Source organism: Colletotrichum spaethianum (genome assembly GCF_022836535.1).
Source record: "Colletotrichum spaethianum MAFF 239500 DNA, contig14, whole genome shotgun sequence".
NCBI lineage: Eukaryota > Fungi > Ascomycota > Sordariomycetes > Glomerellales > Glomerellaceae > Colletotrichum > Colletotrichum spaethianum.
In genome coordinates this window covers 433,368-456,975 of record NW_026054784.1, presented here as the reverse complement: position 1 = coordinate 456,975, position 23,608 = coordinate 433,368, and the positions used below count along the sequence as shown (strand labels likewise).

The window sequence follows — 23,608 nt, the reverse complement described above, 5'->3', positions numbered from 1 at the left end:
CAGTCTTCAAGAAAGTTTTCTGTTCTTGATGATGAAGAAAAAGATAGTTTAGTCGTTGGATGCGTGCGGTGCAATTTGGGTGACGGCTCGTATGGGAAGTACGTCATTTCTAAACATTACTGTAAAAGCTAGGTAGTTGCTTTGAACAAAGACTTTTGATTAGTTAATTTCACTTGAACGATACGGCAATGTGACTTCTCTCCCTCGTTATTGACGTGAGCGTTGATCCTATCAAAGTCCTCCTGCAGAATCCTCTCCCACGGCGGCCACGGCTGATTTCTGTACCCTAGGCGCTCGTATGCGCCGAGCAGACTCTCCGAACGTCCCAGGATGATACTTGTCACCCACCGCTGGCCGTTAGGGTACTTATTTGTGTGCTCCCACCAGTACCCTACGATCATCACCCATACCGTCACGGGCGGGTTCAGCTCGACGCTGCCAATGTCCCTAACACGGTACGCCGCTTTGCCAAGCCCGTGGGCAAAATCCCTGCTCATGGTGCGGATTGGCCTCGGCGCTAGGTGCGTGTCACCCACCGACTTTCGCGAGGAACAGCGTCTCTGGCTGACCATGGAGGAATATGGCGCTGGGTTGTTGTAGTTGAACAGGTCACTGCCGTCGTAGGGCAGATGAGTCTCAAGGGTAGCCTCGATCAGAGGCGCTTCCATGTCATCCCAGGCGTCGACAACCTGGCCGAAGACAGGGTTGCTTTGGCGCGTGACCTCAGCGTCGAGGACCTGGAAGACGTAGAAGCCCTTTGCGGCGATCGAGTTATCGTTGTAGAAGACGTTGTCCGCCAAGCTGGCCCAGGAGAAGGACGGGGCGCGCCAGAGGCGCGTCGCCTCCCACTGGAGGCTCTCGAACATGTGGCGCTCGCAGCACATGTCATGGATGAAATTATTGCGCCACAGGCCGGCTATGTGCCGTGAGCCGGTGATGTCGGCAACGTGACCGGCCACGGTCGAGATGGCGGGCAGTTTATCCCCCTCAAAGGTGAGGCGGCGCTAGGAGAACTCCATGACCTGCCTGTATCAGAGCAAATACGCCTTCTTGGCTGTGTCGAGCGTGATGAGCGGGGTGAAGGGGTGGTTGGGGGAGCTCGTGTGGCCGCCCTCGCAAGCCTGCAGGGCCTGGCACGACCACTGCAGCTCTGTGCGCGAAAAGACGAGGATGCGCGTGGCCAGGAGGCGTTTCTGGAGGGGTCAGACGCGGTAGTCGAGGGAGTCGCGCGCGCTGTAGAAGGACTGCAGGTCCTCGTGAAGGCCGATGGTCGGGACAGCGCGGGTGCGCACGCGCACGGGCTGGCAGGGGTGGGCGTCGCGGATGACGAACGGTTCTGGGCGTCGCATTCTCTCATCGTCCTCTTCATCGCCGAGGAAGGAGTCCTGGCAGATACCGGTGGCGGCGGCGGCGATGACGACGCTCGCGTTCTTGTAAACCCAGGACATGCGCGGGAACTGGTGCTCCCAGTCGTCCTGGATGATGCACAGGCTGTAGACCCAGAGGTGGTTGACGCTGAGGCGCGGGGCGATGATGGCGACGTCCCGCAAGCAGCGCGGTAGGTGACCTAGATTGATCGAGTCCATTTGTGCCGTGATGTTGGCACGTAGTGTACGGATGTCCTTGTCGCCGCCCAGCAGTAGCTCAGTACAATGTAGGGCACGGGCTCGTCGGGGTGGATGATGTGGCCGCCCTTGTCAGTGAGTCCGATGAGCCTCTTTTGGCATAGACTCGTGATTGATATTGTCCTGGCAGTCTTTCATCTGGCGGGCCATGAAGTCCATGGTAGCTTCTGAGCGGGGAGTGGCTGGGACCTTGAGGAGCGGATGGAGGTGCTTGACTGTGCTGTCAGCCTCGGTAGTGTACAGCTCGAAGGAGCAGGCGTCTTTGCCAATGAGTGAGAGACTTGGGTTCTGATGGTCCTCGAACCAGATTGTCATCTTGTCCCAGTCGAAGACCAGCTTGTAGGCGGCGACGAGCAGCACGGCGCAGCGGTAGCAGTCATCGCGGCGACGCTGCAACTCGGCCGGCGTCTGATTCTCGAGGGCCACAACGTGGATGCCAAAAGTGTCGCTGAGGACAAAATCGAGCACGTGGAGCGGCCCCTGGGGTCAAAGTCGTGGCATGCTGAGCAGTAGTCGTCGGGGGTCGCCGTGACCATGGGGTCGGTGCGACGGTCTTAAGGCTACATTGTATCAAGTGAAATCAGAGAATGGTGGGTAATTCAAACCAACATACTCTCAGCGTCTCTCGTCGGACATTTGCGGCAGTTTTCAATGGTCCAGGAGGCTGGAAGCAGGCAGACTTGACAAGGGGAAAAATGACATCGTGCTATATAGAAACGGGGTCATCCTCTCGGACGCATGGAAGGATGTCTTGAGGGAATCAAACGATTTCGCTGGCCTATCTGGCTGAGCCCCTGGTAAATGTCCAACTTTGGAAAGGCACATGATCTAAATGCGCAACCCATCTAGATCACGAAAATGTGGCGAAAAGTCGCACTCTCACCTCCGACTGGAAGAAGTGTGATGTGTGGGCTTCTCGTTGGCCCGCTGACAGACAACCGCAACACAAGTGTAGAAAACAGCGGTTGGCAGCTTGACGGCTGGAGAGGTGGTATTTCTGGTTTGATGTTGTCTAGAGCTCTGGAAGCTTCCCTGTGTGGCATGAAATGCCGGATAAGAGATGTTTGTTGCTGCTGTTCCCATTCTTGAAAGTCCATATATACTGAACGTGTGCTTAATTAACAAGTCAGGATGGGTCACATAGTGACCACGGATTCAGCTGGTGAACTGATAAAGAAATTCAGCCTCACGACGTAACAGTAAGTACAGAACTTTTACATCTCTGTGCCAATGATTGCTGCTCATGCCTACAAGACAATTTCCCCAGTCGAAGCAAAACCCTCTCAATATTAAACCGTACTCCCACCAGAATCCTATCTTCATCTTGCATATCTTCGCCTCCAAATTCATCATTGTCCGGGTCAAGGCAGGTCAGGCATGTCAGGACCACCAAGGAGTATTTGTCTCCCATCCGCATAGGCAACCGAGACTTTGCTAACTCGACCAGCTTTTCCTTGGTCTTCAGCGTCTGAGTGGGGTTTTCCGTTTGAAATTCAAAGTCGCTAAGCCTTAGCCCCAGGCCGCTCCCTGGAACCATGCTACAATGCATCTTATTAGAGTCTTATATTAAACGAATGTTTCCCATAAACCCAATTCTAGCAGACAAATTCCGAGGCTGTATAGCGTCATGTTGCATAATATAGTCCTCTAACGCCCGAATTCCTTGACGGCTTGGGTGTCGGTAGAGGTTGCGCTCCCACGCGTCGTCCCTGCTTTCAGTGTGTGGAAGTTGACGCTGCGGAAGGAGTCGAACCAGAGAAGAAAGGCTGAGACGAGATCCGATCCCGTGGCGGGATCTGAAAACACAAGAATAGTCTCGGGGCGTATATTTTTGTGGACGAAATCGAATGTGTGGACGTACCTCACGGCTCGAGCCAACTGTGTCGCGATGTTCAAAACTTGGGTCAAGCTGAACGCGCGCTCTTGCAGGAGATGATGACGTAAACTGACGGGGGTTACTTCCGTCATCGCAGGAGACAACTGGAAAGCTAGGTTTATCGAGGCAATCTGTCGAGTTTGCGGGTCGATTCTTTTGATTACTCCTTTACAAGGGAGGAGGCCAAATTCAACCATATCATCCCTCTTGAGCTTCTTGGCGAGATGATCTGCGTCATTTCTCAATCGGCCGATGTCGTAGCCCGAGTCACAGATAATAGTATCGACGACCAGCATCTTCTTAGAGCTCTGCCGTTTTACCAAAGTCGTGCTTGTATACTGTATTTCCTGAGTTCCGGCCCAGTCTAAACCAGCCTCCGGCAATGATATGTGCATGTCAGACATGCCGTTGCCTTTGAGGCTGGCACGTAAGCTTTGAGCTGACACAAGTGTCGAGTTTGGCAATGGCGAGACTGAGGCCGTTTGCGACGATGGAGCAGAGCACTCTGCGGCTCTCTGTTGACCAAATAGCTCTTGGTCGATGAATTTGCTCTCCATACGAAGGATCAGGTACCAAGAAGGATCGAAATTTTTCTGCCATTGCTGAAGATCTGAAATTGAATCGTCAATGGTTTCGCGAACTCGAGCATACTTAAACTTCCTGACGCCTGGCTTCGAGCCACTTCGAAGTACCGACTCGATCTTGGATATAGCAATAGAGAGTTTGCTATAAAGTCTCTCGAGGACCCTTATATAGATTTCACAATGTTCTTCCTCTAGCGTATGAAGGACTCTTTTCAAAAAGTTGACCTGCAGAGTGGTTTTGCTCCAGATAGCCTCTACGATGTCAACCTTCTCCTGTATAGCATCACTAGCGTCTCTGGTGTCTTTGCATACAGACAGCAGCTTTTTTCCATATCTGAAACGCAGAAGCCAGCATAGGTACAAGCGGAAAAGGAGACAGCTGTGATTTCAGCCATGATACGTGGCCGACGAGGCTACGAACTTCAGACAAAGGTCAGCAGCCGAAACAGCCGCAAGCGCTAGTTCCACCGACATTTCTAAATTAATGAACGCGGACTGATCTTGAAGCCTAACAGATGATACTCCGTTGCGAAGAGCTTTTTGAATTGACTTGAACAAAAGTCTGAGGTAGGAAGAATGGGCCTACAGAACTTGGTAATAAGCGAGACTGGTGTGGCTGAGCCAAGCTGGTGCACGTCAAAATGGATGGATTGGCTCAAAAAGTACCACGCATGCATGAGTCCTGTGATCAAGAAGGCTTGGTAATGAGCTAAAGAGCCGGCAACAACCATCTACTATCACATAGCCACTTCAACTCAGCCCTCGACAGACGATGACTGTCGGGCTCTAACCCCAAGGTTGAGAAGTTTCTGCAACGATTGTAGACGTCAGTCTAAAGATTTTCTCCACCAGGTACTACCTTTGACGACTAGGAAACTATCAGGTGTCAGCAGATGTCCTTTCCTAGAAGCGACCTCCTCCTCCAAGCCCCGCACGACCCACCATGTCGCTCCCGTCAGACCTAGTCCTAGAATCAAAACTCGAAACCGCATTCTCGTCGAAATACACCCAGCACGCATATTACAAGCGCGGGAAATCTGGCGAAGAGCGAAGGATAAAAGTGAAGGAGCGATGGAAACGACAGAGGCGGCTGGGCCAAGGTGCCTACGGCACGGTTTGGCTAGAAACATGCACTTGACCTGCGAAGAAAGATGGACCAACAGTCGGGGCGGTAAAAGAAATCCCGACTGAGCCACGAAGAGACGATGCCATCAACTACCTACGAGAGTTAGAGGCTGTCATGAAATTCTCCCAAGCGCGGGTAAGCCTTACGTTTAAGATCTTCAAAGGCATCAGTACTTGCCCTAATGCTAACATTTATTGGCTACTATAGTACGTTTCGTCGTTCGTTCATTCGTTCGGCTGGTTCGAAAGTCCAGATGCCACATTTATCGCCATGGAATATGTGGAAAACGGGGATCTCCAGAAATACCTCACTCGCCCAATTACTGAAGAAGAGGCCACAACGTTCACTTATCAATTAGCCGACGGGCTTAACTGTATGCATCAAAACGGCTTTGCACACCGGGATCTCAAACCAGGGGTACGTGGGAATCTGAACATCATATGCATCTCCAATTCACACCCTGAACAGAATATCCTTGTCGTGTCGAAAGGCCCGCAATGGCTAGTACAAATATCTGACTTTGGCATCAGCAAACGCCTGCGACCGCAACAGGCTACTCTTGGGACCATGCGGATGACAACTCTAGATTTCATCTCTCCCGAGATGCTGGGTTTTGTGTCCGATAGAGACTATCCTTACGCTGTCAAAATATATGGTCGCTTGGGACAGTCATCTTCCTGATGCTGACGAATGAATTGTTCCTAGCAGATCTGAATCTGATTAGGGATCATGCCGTTGATGCGGGTTCCTTTCCTGCAGGAAGGCTGGCGCCCTTCCAGACTACGCAGTCCATGATAGACCTCTTGGGGCAGCTGTTGGCTCCAACCCCCAACAAGCGACCTTCTGCCTCCAAAGTCATGCACCATGACTGTCTGCTAGACGTCGCGGGCCATGGCGACAAAAGCGAGTGCGATGATCATAGCAGTTCAAGTCAGACTGACTCCGAGAACAATAGTTCCGGGGAAGAGATCAGGGACCTCCCTTCAGCGGCCTGGAGCACAGATATCGTGTCAGGAAGGCCGGCCACAACCCCCAATCAGATGACCGAATACTGCAGGAAAAAAAGCTCCACAACCTCCTGGAGCGTGCTGTCAATCGAGGTCACAACCAAAATCCAATCGTTGGAACTAGTAAAATCAGGAAAGAACAAGCTGGTGGCAAAGTAGAGATCGCCGAGGCTCGACCTATGAGAGGTACACAGGGAACGCCCGAATCCCCGTCACCCGTTCCTGAATCATTCGTCGAGGGGAACAGTATCGAATCGTCACCAACTTCTGCTCCGAAGTTGTTCGAGCAGGTAAAGGCCGAATAATTGTCTGGTTTAACTCAATACATATTCGAAGTGGAAGAGCCCGAATCAACACAATTTCCTAGCCTGTTTGTCTTTGGGATGGAAAAGCATGAAGTGTCAACGTTCCCTCAGTCTTTTACTAAGAGAGAAAACGCCGAGCCAATATCGACCGTTTCTTATGTTTCTCATCATTCATTTGGGAGGGAAAAGTTCGAACCATTGCATTCTCAGTTTCAATATTCCTTCGACAAGGAAACGTCTAGAACGCCACCAGACGATTTTCAGTTACCCTTTGACAAGGAAATGCCCGAAACATTACATTATCAACCTCAGTTTTACTTTGACAAGGAAATATCTAGAGCACCACAAGACAATTTCCAGTTTCCTATCAAGAGGAATAGACCTGAATCAGCCCCAACAACTCCTCGATCTCGACTTCTAGTTCAGAGGGAAATGCCCAAATCAGCACCAACTGTTCATCAATATGTCTTCGAGAAGGAAGAACACGAAGGAATACCGACCTTAGACGAATGGATATTCCGAGGGCCAGGACGACCCTGCCCCGACCGCAGCAGTGTTCACGAAAACCCTTTCCTACCGCGTCCGATTGCAAATGCTTCTTCAAAAGCAAAGCGTTCTGATGCCACTCCTGATATTCGCCCCCCTGGGCCCAGGCCAATGCCGGAGAGGACCGTGCAACGCCGTGATTCTTGGTCCTCAAACGGAACATACATCTCCATCTCGTCAGTGTACACCTCCCCTGACCCGAACGCCTTGAAATCCCCCCAGGAACCCCAAAAAGCCGATGGTTTTGATTCACCCCCAAAAATACATCCTAGCGTGGCAAGCGTCCGTTTCGCACGGCCATTTGGATCGAGGCATCCCTAAGTACGTAGAGTACCTGCGAAAGAACGGGCGCGGGATGCACCCCACACAAACAATTACGAACGTGGCTGTCAAACGTTGCTCCTATCTGTGTTTGAGCTTGAAGGTATGGCTCGACGTCTCTCTGAAAAGTCCGAGTCCGCATAATTCTCAGGAGATCTATCGCATAGAGCACCTCGATACTACATTTGATCTTGTGAAGATATGCAAGTGGTTCATGGAATGGGACGAAATGTACAGGGAAACGCATATGAACCCCGTCAACATATATTTCTTGGATTTTCCGGGTCTCGTAACAACCCTCTTGTCCTTGCATAATGCTATCACCAGCCTGCGAGTCTATTTGGCCTTCATGGGTGCAAATCCAAATTCGATTCAAGGTTGCAATGGACTCTTGCGACTCTTATCAAAGGGACAGGCGTTTGCGAGAATGTTTTGGTCCTTTATCCAGGACGGAGGAAAGACGCTGGCGAGAATGAAGGTAAGTAGCAAAGACATATTGGAAGTAGGCAGGGTACTCCTCATGGTGTTATTCGAAGAGAAATCGATGAAGGATTTCATATATGACGTTGAGAAATCCATTGAAGAGTACGAAAAAAAATGTATTTAAACTTACTCCCAGTAGGGAGGTATATGTCAGTAATTGAGAAGCAAGGGGAACTGGAACTACAGCCACGTCTAATAGAGTGCTGAGGCATTTTCATTTCCGGAGCATGTACGCATAGAAAGATTAGTTCCTGAGTACCCAAGTTTGCAGACTAACTATGATATTGTTCAGTCGACTTGATTCATATGCGAAGCTCCCACTCTTGGGTTTACTCTTCCTATCATCGTCTTCGTCGCTCCTTACATCCTTCTTAAAGCCAACAATGTGGCATACTGCTTGTAGAACACAAACAGCACAAGCTCAGATCAAAATGAAGAAAAAAGTCTGAGAATCTCTCCGTCAGCTAAAGGTGTAGCATACATCATGGCCATAACTTCATGGCACATAGATGACGATATTTGCATGCAGGAAGAGTGTGCTGCCATGAAGTCAAGGCACCGATGTAGACCAGGCGTTTCAATGTCACCCGCGATATGTAAAAGCAAGCAGGAAAAAGGTTGGTCACGGATATATCGGTAGGGTTACACCTCTCCATGATTCAGGTTGTCGCATCATAATACAGGTGGGTCCAAGTTTGCGTGTTCGTCGGAATAGTACACAGCCAGCTTACCCACTGAAAACTCTTAATAGCCACAGTGTATCAGTCAAACTCTTAGGAAACTCTAATAGAAGGTTGCCTATATCATGTACAACTAATGATCGAAATAGCCACTAGTTGGCTAATTGAGTTGTAAGGCGATGGGGGTTCATTAATTAGAAGAAGCAATAGACTTTACTGGCAGTTTCTATTCTGGGAGTTTCATGATTCTGAAAGCCTTATGGCCATACTTTCTCTGAATCTATATAAGCTGGAGAACCCCTCGAACCTCAATTAGGCGCCCCAAAAACTAATCACGCTTACCCACTTCCGATTTTCCGTCTGAATCCTACGATCACCTTAGCGCTTGAAATTCGATACCACGCTTCCCATCACGTTGAAGACCACTCTTATAGGCGTCATTGTCGTTGAAATAGTCAATGCCCAAGACCCAGGTTCAGCTTGCAAAAAGCTCAACGATTATACATGTCCGGTGTAAATATGTTGGAATGCAAGGTGGGCTCGGAGGGAATGTGGATATGGAACCTCGAAGGCTACTGCGCGTACTATCAGAGTTGTTATTTCAACTCTGATGGCAACTTTGATTGCAAGAACAACACCGATAGCGCTGTCTGAAGCTACTGTGCGTAAAGCAATCGACGACTCAAAACAACGCCATAGACGAGCGCCCACTGCGCCTCGAGAGAACATGCCGAGATTAGGCAAAGACAACGTCTTATACAATCTTTATGAAAGCGATCTGGGGGCCTGGCTCTAGACAATTGTATTCGTATCGAGCACAAGTTTACGCACATACATAGCTCCTACTATTCGTGTTCATGTTGATGAACTTTCCACAGTTCACCTAGTACAAGGCAATTAGTACGTAAAGAGCTCATCTACGTAAATTTGAATCTTTGCCACTATTGTGTTTATAAATATTCACAAATGTACAAAAGGAGAGCTGTTCGTCTTCACAGCTTTGATCTCTTTTTCTCCCTCTCAGTCTCTGCAAGGAACCTCTTAGTCAACTGACGAATAGCCAGATCAAGCAAAACATCCTCACTCCCACCAGGTGTGCGCGCGCCTGGCACTTCGCGATAGATCTCTGAATCGAGACCATTAGCTCTATGAAGTGAAAAAGCAATGAAGACTGGAACGTGGTGACTTACTTTCTGCAATCTCTCCTTTTCCAGTGCGAGTGTATCCGTTGCCTCCAAAGAGCAGAACAGCGCATCTTGCACATTCATCCAGCACGATTCCAGCATTGGCTTTGCACAAGGATGTCAACCCGCCAAGCTCCTCGTCCGCAGTCTCCTTGGGCATCTTTGACAATTGATACGCAAACGATTCAACCCAAGCGGATTGCGACTCAAGCAATGCTCCGCATTTTGCCAGACGATGACGCACAACTGGTTGCTCAATGAGGGGCTTGCCGAATGCTGTCAGTACAGTCCTTCAAGTCCTTCGAGGGAAAACAAAAGTAGTCACTCACTTTTCCGAATGCTTCGCGTTGAAGTACATACTCAAACGCTGAGCTCAGCGCTACTCTGGCCTGCCTTGTCACACCCACTGAGATAAACATACGCTCATGGTTGAAGTTGTGCATGATGTACTTCATGCCTTCGTTCTCACGGCCGATGAGATTCTCTCGCGGTACGTGAACGTCGGCCAACTCGATAAAGGAGGTGCCCGCAATGATTTGCCCAGAGACCTTGAGACGCCTTCTAGATATTCCAGGCTGCCTCAGAGGTACCATCAAGAGTGAAATACCCTTGGCTCCTGAGCCTTCACCACCGGTTCGGACTGCCAAAGTCGCGTAGTCCGCCATTACACCGTTGGTGATCCATTTTTTGGTTCCGCTTACGATGTATCCGTTACCATTCAGCTCCGCAGTAGTGGTGATGTTAGCTACGTCTGATCCGGCGCTGCGATAATTGGAGCAAGAAGTTAGCTCCATTTCAAGAGGACATTAGTGTTGGTGGCACGGAACCCTAACTTACTCGGGCTCTGTAATCGCGATACAGGTTCTTTTGCGTCCAAGCAAAAGGTCTGGGAGGAACCTTTCTTGTAACTTGGGCTCGGCGTAGTGTAGCAAAGGCGGAATCCCAAACGCGACGCCAGTCGTGATGGACCCTCCAGGGCCAGCTAGCCCGGATCGACTCATCTAAATAATGTGGTTAGTCGTGCACTTTCACTAGCAAATAAGTTGAAACCGTCCGTACCTCATCAGCGTAGATCATTGTGTGCAAATAATCCCATTCATCAATTGGTACCTGCCCTGGCATGTGGGTAATGCCTAGCTTTCGCAGCCACTCAACAGGCAAAGGTGCTGGCAGTGCCGGAAGAAGAAAGTTGCCCTCAGCGAACGTCCTGAACACATCGGGTGGTATCTCTTCAGATGTTTCCCATTCAAGGGCATTTTTGTTTAATTTTTCGTCGATAAAAATACGGCATGCAACTTGGAACCTCCTGTGTGAATCATTGAAGTAAGGTGAGGGTAGGCCTCTGAGCCACGACGGCTCTGCGAAGGGAACGCGAGACATGACTTATTTATGCACCTTCGCAGAGTAATTAACAATTCTTTGAGAAAGGCCCTTGATAGTTCCGTGAAAACTGCCAAAAGATCTGTTGCGGTAACTCAAACAGAGACGTTCGGATAATTACTGTGTATCACAGCTACGCTGCCTCGACCACCTCGGCATGAAGTGCGGGGCTCTTCCACTCCGGCTAAGACCGAGGTCGCTAAGCCGGCTCATGCGGCGACCCATTTTCTGTTTCCGCCCCGATCCCGCGTTGGTGGCAGCTGCAGCTAAGTGTTGTTAGTATCTTTGAAGCCCATAACGATGAAGAAAGTAGGAATTACGTACCCTCATACAACCGCACATAAGATCTTCCAACAAGGACCAAAATGCTCAACTGCCTAAGCGAGGCACAATCTCCCTTGAACCATCCAAGTCCGACTTTAACCAAGCCTATTACTTCTCGAAACGACAACCAATATCGTCATCACAGTTGTACCGAGCCCCGACAACTGTATGCCCAGGCAGCTGCCAGTGGCTTCAAGAAGAGCACCCAGGGCAGGTAACCCGGCCAGCGAATTAGGTGCATTCGTCGTGGACAACTTGCCCAGCTACGTTCCAAGTAATTAAAGCTGCAGCACGAGAGTCGTGCTACGGTAGGCGGCAGCAAGATGAGAACGTCAAAGGCAAACCCGTAAGCGACAGCAAATGCCACGCTACCTGCGCCGTTACTTATAGCCAGTCAGCACGTTGCGAAAGTGGCAACGGAGACGAAGACAGCGAGAAGAGCGTTAACTAGCCCCAAGAGGCCGGCCAACCATGCGGGGAAACCCCTTGCCAAAGATGGAGCCTGCGTGAAGGATTGCCCTTACACGTATTTAATGGATTCGACAGCGACCAAGTCTGCTACCAGGACCAGCATTGAATAAAGAAGAAGTGCTCTGGAATACATTCAAAAAAATCTTCTTCTTCAATAAGAACTAACGAGATGCCAACAGGACATTGCGGCCGTTGCAGATTGTTCGGACGAGCCAGATTATTTGAGATATTGGCAGATAGGCACAAATGGGAATGCAGTTACATTCACGGGATCAGCCGAGGTGCGCGGTGCAGTCCTCGAAAGCTAGTCGAGTGACTGCGTCCACTAGTCATCTCCGTGTTCCTAAGGGGCTGTCATGATTTTGCCGAGATATAAAAGTAGAATTGCTTGCTAGAGCAATGGCCGCTCAACTGCAGAGTGACTACCCGAGAGAGGGCGTTCGGGATGGTCATAGGTAGTTTGCAATTTGGGCGGACTGCAGCGAGGCTGACATCGTACGAGCGGCGTGCAGGATTTAGGTAAGACAGTTGTGCGTGTGCGGCACATTTTTAGACAAAACAAGTGACTTGACATTGCCACATTCAGAACCGTTGCAGCCAGGAACGTTCAGTACCACTATATAAGAGGAATGAGTTCCCAACAAATGAGTTGAATTATGACCACCAAACCACATCCCCATAAATATATCAGCATCAATCAGAGAATACCAGCTCCTACCGAACCGTAATTTCATTGCTCTTCCATTAAACGCCACCTTCAAAATGATTGTGGAAACTCTCGTTAAGGCTACTATCTTCGCCGTCGCAGCTATGGCGGCTAATGTTCCCGTTAGAGACACGGATACTTCCATCGGCTTCCGCCTCTGGGCCAACATGACCTACCCCGATGCCCCACCGGAGTTTGGCCCTTATGTTCAGGGTCAAGAGCTCAGCCACATCCCTAAAGCTGAGTGCCTGGCTGAAGTGGTTCTTGTACACGCCGGCCATGGGTCCATCTTCCGCACCAATGGCGACACTGTTGGCGTTGCCCACCTCGGTAACGACTCCTCCCCCTTTGCCGGAATGGTCATCACCCCTGGCGGTACTGCAACGGTACCGTCCGAAAACACCGTGGAACTGAAGTGCTCGGGCGGAACTCGGGGAGTCTTTCTCACGGCCGACGGCCTGGAATATCCAAAGGAAGGCGGCCCAAAGGGCAAAGGGGGCCGGCGGATATATGGTGTGCAAAAGGGAGAACGCCTTGGTTTTGAGCTTCTTTAGGTGGGGCCAGAGACCACTTATGGGTTGCACGGTCGTTCAGCTTCTTCCCATCTACTAAGGGATTGTATTGTGCTATTCGTCTGATTCCATAGGGGTTCGGTCCAGTTGTCAATATCTAAATCGTGGTACCAAGCATAGCACGGCCATCCTAGTGTGTTTTGGAACGGAGCAGGGTTTTTTGCTCCCATTAAAGTAATCTTCACGTTGCTTTCTTGTGTTTCTTAGCTAAGCAGGGTTTGATCAGGGGTATAGAAACCTTTTTAGCATAGGTGCAGACCAGCCATACAATGCGATATCTTTTTCTACCTGGTTGAAAATTCATGTTCTCTGCTTTTGAAACAATAGCTTATGTAACAAAACAAAGAACCAAAGTGGCGTCGATTAGCGACCCAAGGGCTAGGCATTGCGTATTTGTGGTTGTGATAGCCCTTCCGTAGCCGTAGCTACAGCCTCAATGTAGCTGTAGTTTATGAGGCTATCCAGACATGCAGTCGGATGATCTGTTTGGCCAAATGTGCAAAGTAAACAAATTTCTTCCGCAGACTTTGGGCCTAGTACTTGACGGGATATAAACAGAAGTTGCAGGAGGTGTGCTTTGTTCCACTTGTTAATAATATCTAAAGAGAGATTTCTGGCTCCCGTTTGTTGATGTTTCATTCCCGGTGGCATTGGTTATTACTGCTAACTTTTGCAGCTATGCGGCAGTGCTCGAATGCTCGAAAGTATGCGGTAAACCGGCACCTAGTGGATGTCATGTCTGATGTCAGACATGGTTTTTCATTCCGACGCATGTTGGTAATGGAAACCGCAAAGGGACAAAAGGGCGACAAAAAACCATGAGCTGAAGGATTTTCGGGCCGTCTAACTCGCACCAAATCATGTGTATTTAATCAAGTCGTAGTCTTGAGTGGCTGCAATGATCATAAAAATGTCGGTTCAGGGCTTGGTGATGACCACGCAGGGCAAACGATCCGTGCAATGCGGAGCTCGTGCGAGTGGAGAACAACAATATTGATACCCGCAGCAGGGCAAGGGAGGCATGTCTGATATCCTTCTCTCTGCTTTGGCCCCTCGACCACAAATCTAGGTATGCCACGAAGACAATCAACCAGGATTCTGAAACGGAGCAATTGACCAGACATGGGTACGCAGCATCGCCAGAGAAGAGACGTGAGTGAAGAACGCCTCCTGCGGGGTTGAGCTAAGCTTTGGGGCTCTTCGCTGTCTCTGATGTGTCTTTGGCAGACTTTCTCGGTAGCCATACGTCAGGGGCGCCCAGATTCCAGTCTCAGCGCCTAACGCGTCGATGACGAGTGCTACTTCTCAGTCCGTGATCTAGAAGTTCTAAGGAATGCTGTAGAATGAGGCCAGCCAGACATCAAACGGCCCGCGGGTTTCCCAGATGTCTGCTAAATGTGTCGCCATGCATCGATACGCGCGGCATTGTTCGCTAGGGTCAGCGGAGGCATGAGGCGTCACCTCCGCACATAGTCCAACATTCTAGGGGTGACAATTAACGACAACACGGCACCAAATGCCGAACTTTACCTTACGACTGAGAATACCCTTTTGAATGCGGACTCCATTTTTGGAGTAGCGTGTATGATCTGAGACATTATTCCGTAAGGGAAGCTAAGTGTTCGCTGAGGCTTCTATCAATGTTTTCATATTGAGCCTGATTTATGGCCCGAAGGTGTTCACGTTTATCGAGTACCTATGTAGTCTCTACAAGAGTCTATGAGTAGTGGCAGACGTAAGAACAGGGAGCCAAGATGTATCACGTAGTCTCATCAATGTGAAGTGCTGATCAGAGGATGGAAGCGATAGGCTTGTTACCAAGATCATGGAAGATGTCTTCCTTCGAATGTTGGTTTCATACGTCATAATCTGGTTGCAGGACAATTTGAGAGACTGACTGTTGCCACTCCTTTCTCGGAAAGATATCGGAACCTCTTCAAATATGCAATCCATCCCTTTTGCCGGTTTCCGAGATGCCAGGAAAATAAAGTGCCTTCCATCCAGGCCTCTCTGCTCACCCTAGTCCCACCTTTCGACGGACCATCTGGAACCACAGATGCCGAGTGAAACCTTCCGCATTCCCATGAGATGACGGTCAACGGCGGCAGCGGATATAAACATATAAAAGGAGGACATTTCCACCAGGTTTGTATATTTCTTTTGCTCGTCACACTACCAACAAACAAGACAGCCATCCAATAGCTCTTGTGCTCAGTCGGTTTTGTCTCGTAGACCACATTTCACTCTTTTTTCTTCCCGTGGTCTCTGTCACTCGTTATTCATTGTCACTCATTTCAAAATGCCCTCCTTCAAGGCTACCACTGCTTTTATGCTATTCTTGGCAGCTTCGCCATTGTGTAACGCTATTCAACTGCCCACGACGACAACTTCCACGTCAACTGACACTTCGACGACCACTTAGCTCTTGTGCTCAGTCGGTTTTGTCTCGTAGACCACATTTCACTCTTTTTTCTTCCCGTGGTCTCTGTCACTCGTTATTCATTGTCACTCATTTCAAAATGCCCTCCTTCAAGGCTACCACTGCTTTTATGCTATTCTTGGCAGCTTCGCCATTGTGTAACGCTATTCAACTGCCCACGACGACAACTTCCACGTCAACTGACACTTCGACGACCACTTCTGCAACCTTGTCTTCATCCAGCACTTCGACTGCACCGTCGACCACGCTTTCGACTACCACGTCTTCATCTGGCTTATCGACTGCCCTACCGACTTTGTTGTCAACTGCCTCGTCTTCTAGCTCGACTTCTCTTTCGACGACCCTATCCACGACCCTCTCGAAGACCCAGACACCTTCTACTTCCACTGTCGGGTCGTTGTCTACCGGGTCATCGTCGTCCAGTAGCTCCACCTCGGGCACGTCAACTAGCCGCACAATCACTCTCTCGACAGCGTCTACTAGTTCCACTAGCACTGGCTCTAGCATCAGCTCCACGAGCACGAGCAGCATTTCTTCTTCGACCACCTCTCACAGTTTGTCAACCGTTTATAGCAGCACGGCGTCTTCAAGCACCTCTTTAACTTCTACCTTCTCTTCCTCTGCCTCTGCGACGGCAATCCCGAACCTTCCGACCGTTGGTGGCGCGTCTCTGCTGGGATGTTTCGTCTCATCGGCGGGCTTCCCCACCTTCAACCTTGCTCTCTCTGATGCGTCGATGACCCTTGAACTGTGTGTGAGCACTTGCACGAGCGGAAACAGATTGTACGCCGGAGTCTCTGGCGTCGGGTGCTACTGTGGTGGTAATGTGGAGGCTGCCTCAACCACTCTGGTCAGCGAGAACCAGTGCAACATTGTCTGTCCCGGCAACAACACTGAGCGCTGCGGTGGCCTTGGTGGTCTTACGAAACGTCAGATCGCCGCGAATATTCGCTTGACCATCTACGTCGACGGCGGCATTGTCCCAAGCCTGAGCTCTAGCTCCAGCTCGACTTCTGCTTCTGGTGGTCTTATGCTTCCTACCAACGGCACTACCATCGCAGTTCCTACAGTGACAGCCACATTGACGACTACATTTACCGCTACTGTCACCACCTGCCCTCCTGGCGTCTCTGACTGCGTCATCGGATCTCTCACCACTAGCGTCACCACCGTGACGACGACCTACTGCCCTGAGACTGCAGTTCCAACTCCCTGCCCATGCGCCAATGGCGAATGCTACGACCTTCCCTGCTTCGGCCAAGAATGCAACCAGAATGTGATGTGCTACGGAGACTACGTCAGCTACAGCTCCCAGTGCTCCTGTGCAGCGGACCGGCGCCGTCTTGTCTGTGAGGATGGAGTCTGCCACCCCGAGACCTGCAGCGGAGACGATTGCGGCCGCAAGATCATCTGCGAGAACGGAAACTGCCAGTACTCCCAGTGCCAGGGTGACGAGTGCACCCAGGAGAAGATAACCTGCTACGGCGATGTCTGCAGAACTGAGGCATGCCAGGGAGACGAGTGCGATATGAAATACGTCTGCACCGACGGCACCTGCGAACACCAACCCTGCCCGGCCAGTGAGGTCAACAACATGTATGAGTGTGCCGGTGACCAGTGCAATCTCGTCACGCCCTGCGAAGGCGCCAGCTGCCCCATGCCCAACCCACCAAACGCATCTCAACAACCTTCTGTCGGATCTCCTCAGGCCTCCGGTGCACCCTCTCCAGCACAGCACGCTTCGCCCAGTACTGTCGTTGCAGCTTCCCCAAGTGCGCCTACTGCCAACGCTTCCGGCGTAGCTCAAGGCCAAGACCAGGCCAATCCAGGACAGCAGCAACCCACGGCCAATCCTGGAGCTCCAGGCACGACACAACCCGCATCCGTGGTCACTGCCGATTCAAACAAGCCCCTCATTCCGTGCAGCTTCATCACGTTGGCTATGGGTGTTGTTGCCGGCGTGTGCTTCTTGCTCTAAGTTTGAGTATAACTTGACGAAACCATTTCTTTTCTCATTTTCTTTCAGAGTCTTTTATTTTACCAGAGTCCCTGTGTGTATGCTTCTTGGCTCTTCTGCAAACAAGTATTGTACTTTTAGACTTCTGAGTTTGGAGGTTGACTTAGGGTCCAGACAGCGGTATTATCATTCTTCGACGAGCTCTGCGCAGTTACGAGCTCCTCTACTAATAGGGAAGCGACCTTGAGCTGCTTCGCCGTATATTTAAGAGTATTGATGAGTTTTTGAGGTGTGATGGAATACAATAGATCAGACGAATTCAAATCTTTCGCTTCAATTTTGTTCTTTCCAAGTAATAGTGTCCTAGCGTCTCCCTTTGTGTGACACAGTCGAAGACATGGCCCTTTGCAAACACCTAGCGAAGAGCGAATCTTTGGGTCGTACACCTTCCTCAATCAACTTCCACTTATCAATCAGCCTGCTTTTCACCTCGATCGCTCTCCTTAAATCCGAAACTTGAGCATAAGAGGCTTTGTGCCTCGAGATTTGTTCTATCCTGTGAGGTCTGCTTTCTGGTACCTCAAATGCAGTTAGCTTAATAGTCACACCACCCCCACATGCATTATAAGCAAGCCAGATCCAATAGGAGAACTACATAATAGGCCAATAGGGGGATGATGATAGCAACTTGCACACCAGCCAGTCAATACATCCACACTCGTCACACGCCTGTATCATTGGCGCGATAAGGGAGCTGTCGGCAAGCCACGAACCAGTGGGAATTCCAGATGTGATGGCAGCCTAGAACGTGGGACGCCTTATTGCATACTCCAAAGTCGCGACTATATCTTTGGCCGCCTTGTCTTATGTCTCGACCTTTGCATTTCTAATGTTAGTCCGGTTCTCCATCCTCCATCAACCTCCATTATCGCAAAGACCTTGCGCGCATTCTAGCAGGCCAGATTTTGCCCAACCAGCCATGTTCAAAGGATGTTGCAGTAGATCACGTTCGACATCGCACTTAGTACCTCACCCATCACATATCACACAACATGTCAATATCGAGATTGCAGGCTTCTTTAGCTCAAGCGACAAACGAAATCACTGTTGCAGCAGCTAGTATCAATTTCGACTTTTGTTTAGTGAAGTATGAAGCCCCAAAGGAATACCAACCAATCGGCAAGCTGCTCTCGGCCAGCAGGAAGCAAGATGCAGAACAGGGGAAGAGTCACGTTACAGCACGTCGTTTAGCGGCGCTTTTTCGAGGCGTTTGCCCTGAAACTCCCAACTTGATCAAGGCGTATGGAAAGAGAGTTTCTGAAATTTCAAAGCAAGCAACGGACCTAGAGTCCAAGAATTACTCTGCAGCGGTATTTGGATCATACGCAGGAATTGATGCGACATCAATATGGGCGTCTGCAACCTCGTCAGAGGATTGCAAGGCGGGTGCCATTCACGTTCATCTGTTGGCCTGTCTCCTAGCAGCAATATTCGGCGCAGCAGAGGCCACTTCCATCTGGGTGGAACTTGTGGAAGGGCAAAGAAATGCAATAGCTCGATCTTGGGAGCGAGGCGAAGAAGAAATCCTATTTTCGACGACAGCGGCAGCAGCGCAACAAGAAATCTCAAGAATTCAACTCGCAGAATGGGACGCAAGCGCACGAGCCTGGCTGCAAACCGCTGACGCGATTATGATCAAGCAGCAAACGCAATTGAGACTGATTCTCAAGAATATCAATCTCTCTATAGAAACAGACCAGATGGTGTTTCCCGGTGTAATCGAGGCCTGGAAGAAAACCCTTATCACAGTCGAGCGTTTAGTGTCTGGCATCCCGCAAGAAGTTCAAGACGGATCAGCAATTCTCGGGCTTGCAGCCTGGCACATTTATCCTGACATCGACTTTTTCGGCAGCCAGAACGTCCAAGTACTGATGCAAGACAATTTAGTTGCCGCGGGAGGGATTCTATCTCTTGGATGCTCTCCTTCCGCCCTGACCCCCACAAGTGGTGTCTCATGGTCCTTATCCTTGGCACAGCTGAAATATTATGGCCAGCCTGTTAGAACAAAAGGTCAATTCCAACCGGATCCCGCCCGTATAACCTTTCAAGAGTTGATGTTGGTCACACTGGGCTCCATACTTTCCTGCTGGAACGTGCCCGTAGACCCCTCCCAAACATCGGAAGCAATTAGGATCATCGGTTTCCTAGCGCGGAATGCGCTACATGGTGTTCTGAAACCCACAAACACTACTTCGTCTGCCAATGTAACCACTGGGAACATGGAGCTAGCATACTCGCTGATCATGGAAGCGACCATGAAATATTTTGCCGATGGGCATGAATCTCTGATATTCATCAATCTTGGGAGGAGCCGAACGCAATTTCTGCCCACCCAAGGACGCTCCAGCAAGACAGCAAGTGTTGGTTCAGGGAACTCTAGAGAAACTTACATCCGCCCTTTCTTGGGTCTCGAAAATATTTCGATACTCGTCAGTCACCTCCGGGACGGGGATGGGAGAGTGGAACTACTTCGGCGGCTGGCGAAGAGAATCCAAGGTCTTCAGAATCATCGATGCATCATTCAGTACACGGATGAAGCTCGCCGGGACGAAAAAGTTTACAATTACGCTACTGTCTTAGTAAGAGAAGCAAAGTCTCCTGAGGACGATCATCCATCTCTCGCAAAGAGGTTTTCCAGTACCCACTCTCGATGGCTTCATCCCGATATGATGGAACAAGTTATAAAAGGTGAAACCATCCATGAGAACACCGACTATTCGAAATACAAGCCTTTAAGCTATTCGACCCTCACATGTGTGCGCATGCCCCACACAGAAGAAGCATTGGAGTTGAGTCTTTGGTATGGGAATCCGGATTTCGCTGCCATCTACGTTCACTGGGATCCACAGTTTCCTCGTCCTTCTGCACCAAAAATCACACCCGAAGACATTTTATGGTGTCTGGAGCATGATATGGTATCCCCAGATGTGCTGAGTAGCAACCGAGGAAACATCGTCTTGCGAACCCTGGAGTGTCTGGCCGTAGCCAATGCTAGCGCCTTTGAGTCTATACCAGGACCAGTTATTCACGTCCAATTGTTGAGTAAGCCAATCGTTGGCGCTGCTTGCATGTCGGAAATCTTCAATCATACCCACCCTGATCAAGCCAGTCGGAAGACATCAGCATTTAGTCAGACGATCTCGATTCTGTCTTACCTCGTAGCAACTCACGATATTTTGCCATCTAAGATTCCAGCGACCGCTGTTGGTATCTCAATTGGTGACTCGATATTTGTTCCAAAAAAGGTGTGTGTTTCACGTTCGGATTGAGCAAAAGACTTGCGAACGTATGCTGACCGGATAAAAGCTTCTTTGTGATCCTCTAATCTCTGGCAATGCCAGTTCATTCACTCGCATCCTTGGGAACATTGGAAAACCCGGATTTGTCATGTTTTTCTCAGTCGAAAGCCCACTAACACCGCTGCAGGACGATGTGTTTTGGAGGTCATCAGACCCCCGCCCGTTTGACGGAACAGCAATTGACCTCTTCGGACACACGTCTATGCACCTCTCTTTCACAAATTGGGAACGTCCCCTTGAGGATTTCAGCTCCAGAGGTATCCAAGACGTTCAGATATCCTCAATGGAATGTGTTATTTCAATCCGAGAACGTGGTAAATGGATCGGCGACGTGGACGTGATTCCTGCTCTCAGGAGTCCTACCATTTACCATTTGCCATCGCAAAAGAAATGTGACCATTTGCGAACGGAGTCTCCCGGGGTTTACATGACTTCGGTCGAGGGTTGGGATGAGCTTCGGGAGTTTCCGCCTGGGAATGCAGTTGTGAGGGCTAGTGGGAATTGGCTAGCACGGCTAGCTGCTACTGCTTACCTCGCTCAGTGCGCCGAACGCGGCCTGGGAAACATTGACAGGATTACCTTGTGTCCTCCCTCTGTCTGCTGGAAATGTATGAGAGGCTATGTGGAGCAGTTCGCGAGGAACGTCTATATTTACTAAAAAGGTTGTGCCAAAATCGGATTCAAGGTAAATCTCACTGCAAACTTACGGTACTTGATTGGATAATCGATAAAATTAACGTATCTCGTATTGATGTACATGTCTCTTAAGCTTTCCAAGGGCTATGTTACCAGGATAGTGGTCCGATTGGATTTGCTGATCAATCAAATATATCATTCAATTAGGACCCGTAAGAGGAGTAAACAGCGCGGTATTCTCTAGAGAAGAATAGTGGACCGAAAAATGTGTGCTACTTATAACTCTTCACCCTGAGCACGTAGAAAAATGCATTTCTTCGTCATCGTAAATATCCTGTAAATCTAACGTCAAGAAGCACCATTTTCAGACCATCATGGTTTGTCAAAGGTCCAGTTTGACCCAGCTTCTCTTCTCGACAGTACAAAATGTTCCTCGTATTGTCGAGCAGAATGCTTGCTGCTTCTTGATTTATTCTGCGAACCTGAGCATAGCTCTATCGTTGTCTCATGTTAATAATTTCCATCACCTTTTAAAAATTTCGCGTTCACCTGACTTGTAGTGACAAAACGGTCTGTAACGAGTGTAAATCAGTATAAGTTACTCGAATATTGAGTATGTACCTGCTCAAAAAGCAGGAATTTCGATAACGGTCTTTAAGGAGTTTCATCACCACCCCCCCCCCCCCCCCCCCCCCCCCCCTTCCAAGCAAACCGGCAAAAGATTAACCAGTCTCAGAGTGTGAACTCACTGTTTACTGTTTCAGTGCCTGCTATTATCTTTATTAATCTAAGAGCACACTCTACTAATAGGCGGACCAGCGGTTAAATTGACTAGTGGGCTAGCTGCTGCCTGATACCTGTCAACTTTATCTACCCCCATGGCTCATCCCGTAGTTCACTAGCACTCCATAGCATAGAAGGCATTAGAGCCACCCCTTAAGTAAGCGGCGACCAAAACAATTAACAACAGGAGGCTACTGCTGCTGGTAGGGATTGTAGTGGTGGTAGATTTAGGAGTAGCTGTGGTCGTGATAGTATCAGTAGTAGTAATAGTAGTGATAGTGGTGGTGCCGGAACTAGGAGTAGTTGCGGGTGTGGTAACGTCAGGAACAGCAGTAGTCTTAGAAACTGAGCTACTAGTTGAGGTCGTAATTATGGGAGAAGAGCTGGGCGTGTTTGTAGATGTCGATACGGAACCGCGTCCAGAGTTCGAGATTTCCCTAGCAGGAGGCCTGTATATCGTCGATGATGTTGCCAATGAGCTGCTGGACGTCACAGTTGTAGCTGTTGCGTCCATCGGGAGTACCGAGGTGGACAACAAGGGAGTCAGGACAAGAGAAGTGCTCGAAGAAGAGCTGGAAGAAGGACCAAAAGGACTTGAGAATGTGCTGGAACCAAAGAATCCATGCTGCTTGTCAACGTGGGCAAAGTATCTTCAACGGTCTGTCCATTCACACATTGATCCGCTGTTCAGGTCAAGATACATCAGGGCATCTAGCCATTCATCAGTACCAACGAGGCGCTGAGCAGGCGCGCAACTTATATCTGTAAGCATAAAGAAAACTTGGCTGACGGTTGTCGGGTCTTGACGTAAACGTAATGAAGACCTTCCCATCAAGATCCTGGCAGAAGTTTGCTTGGCCACTTGGGATTCAGGGGTTTGTGAACCGAAGTATACCATCTAGATTTTCAAACGTGGTGGTGATGGCGTTGCTCGGCGATGTTCTTGACATCCAGAGCAACTTTAAGGCTCGCCAGGAATGTATAAGACAGGATTCCCAGAGTCCAAGAGCCTGCCGTCAGACAAGGCGAAGTTGCTGGCGCTGCTGCAGCTGTCACTGTTGGTGCCTACGCCCTGGCTGAGAAACCCTCCAAGAGCTCTCTTCTCCACATCTCTCTTGGTGCCACTAATGGCAGGGAAAGCGAAAAAAAATCACCGACAAGCCAGCTGGGCTACTAGAAAACGGATTAGATTTCAAAAAAGTGATGGTGGAGCCCGAAACCGTTGTTCCAGAGGAGAGGGTCG

At 49.7% G+C, this 23,608-nt stretch overlaps 7 protein-coding genes across 7 annotated transcripts; 2 read left to right on the top strand and 5 right to left on the bottom strand.

Annotated features, from left to right (window-relative positions):
* Positions 1-128: 128 nt before the first annotated feature.
* On the bottom strand, positions 129-884 carry ColSpa_06104 (uncharacterized protein; the record flags this gene model as incomplete). Its single annotated transcript, XM_049272316.1, has 1 exon — positions 129-884. One exon carries the CDS (start codon positions 882-884, stop codon positions 129-131), a length of 756 nt encoding a protein of 251 aa, XP_049128273.1.
* A 147-nt stretch (positions 885-1,031) lies between these two features.
* On the bottom strand, positions 1,032-1,586 carry ColSpa_06103 (uncharacterized protein; the record flags this gene model as incomplete). Its single annotated transcript, XM_049272315.1, is given in 2 exon segments — positions 1,032-1,193; positions 1,209-1,586. The coding sequence occupies 2 exon segments, from the start codon at positions 1,584-1,586 to the stop codon at positions 1,032-1,034; spliced, it is 540 nt and encodes a 179-aa protein (XP_049128272.1).
* A 111-nt stretch (positions 1,587-1,697) lies between these two features.
* Positions 1,698-2,161, bottom strand: ColSpa_06102 (uncharacterized protein; the record flags this gene model as incomplete). Its single annotated transcript, XM_049272314.1, has 2 exons — positions 1,698-2,073; positions 2,094-2,161. 2 exons carry the CDS (start codon positions 2,159-2,161, stop codon positions 1,698-1,700), a joined length of 444 nt encoding a protein of 147 aa, XP_049128271.1.
* A 7,384-nt stretch (positions 2,162-9,545) lies between these two features.
* On the bottom strand, positions 9,546-11,117 carry ColSpa_06101 (acyl-CoA dehydrogenase apdG; the record flags this gene model as incomplete). The annotated part of the gene is made up of 5 exons (XM_049272313.1): positions 9,546-9,679; positions 9,744-10,002; positions 10,067-10,499; positions 10,575-10,738; positions 10,797-11,117. The coding sequence occupies 5 exons, from the start codon at positions 11,115-11,117 to the stop codon at positions 9,546-9,548; spliced, it is 1,311 nt and encodes a 436-aa protein (XP_049128270.1).
* Positions 11,118-12,674: 1,557 nt separating this feature from the next.
* On the top strand, positions 12,675-13,172 carry ColSpa_06100 (uncharacterized protein; the record flags this gene model as incomplete). The annotated part of the gene is made up of 1 exon (XM_049272312.1): positions 12,675-13,172. One exon carries the CDS (start codon positions 12,675-12,677, stop codon positions 13,170-13,172), a length of 498 nt encoding a protein of 165 aa, XP_049128269.1.
* Positions 13,173-15,777: 2,605 nt separating this feature from the next.
* ColSpa_06099 (uncharacterized protein) lies at positions 15,778-16,161 on the bottom strand (the record flags this gene model as incomplete). Its single annotated transcript, XM_049272311.1, has 1 exon — positions 15,778-16,161. One exon carries the CDS (start codon positions 16,159-16,161, stop codon positions 15,778-15,780), a length of 384 nt encoding a protein of 127 aa, XP_049128268.1.
* Positions 16,162-16,366: 205 nt separating this feature from the next.
* Positions 16,367-17,608, top strand: ColSpa_06098 (uncharacterized protein; the record flags this gene model as incomplete). The annotated part of the gene is made up of 1 exon (XM_049272310.1): positions 16,367-17,608. The coding sequence occupies one exon, from the start codon at positions 16,367-16,369 to the stop codon at positions 17,606-17,608; it is 1,242 nt and encodes a 413-aa protein (XP_049128267.1).
* Between the last annotated feature and the right edge of the window lie 6,000 nt (positions 17,609-23,608).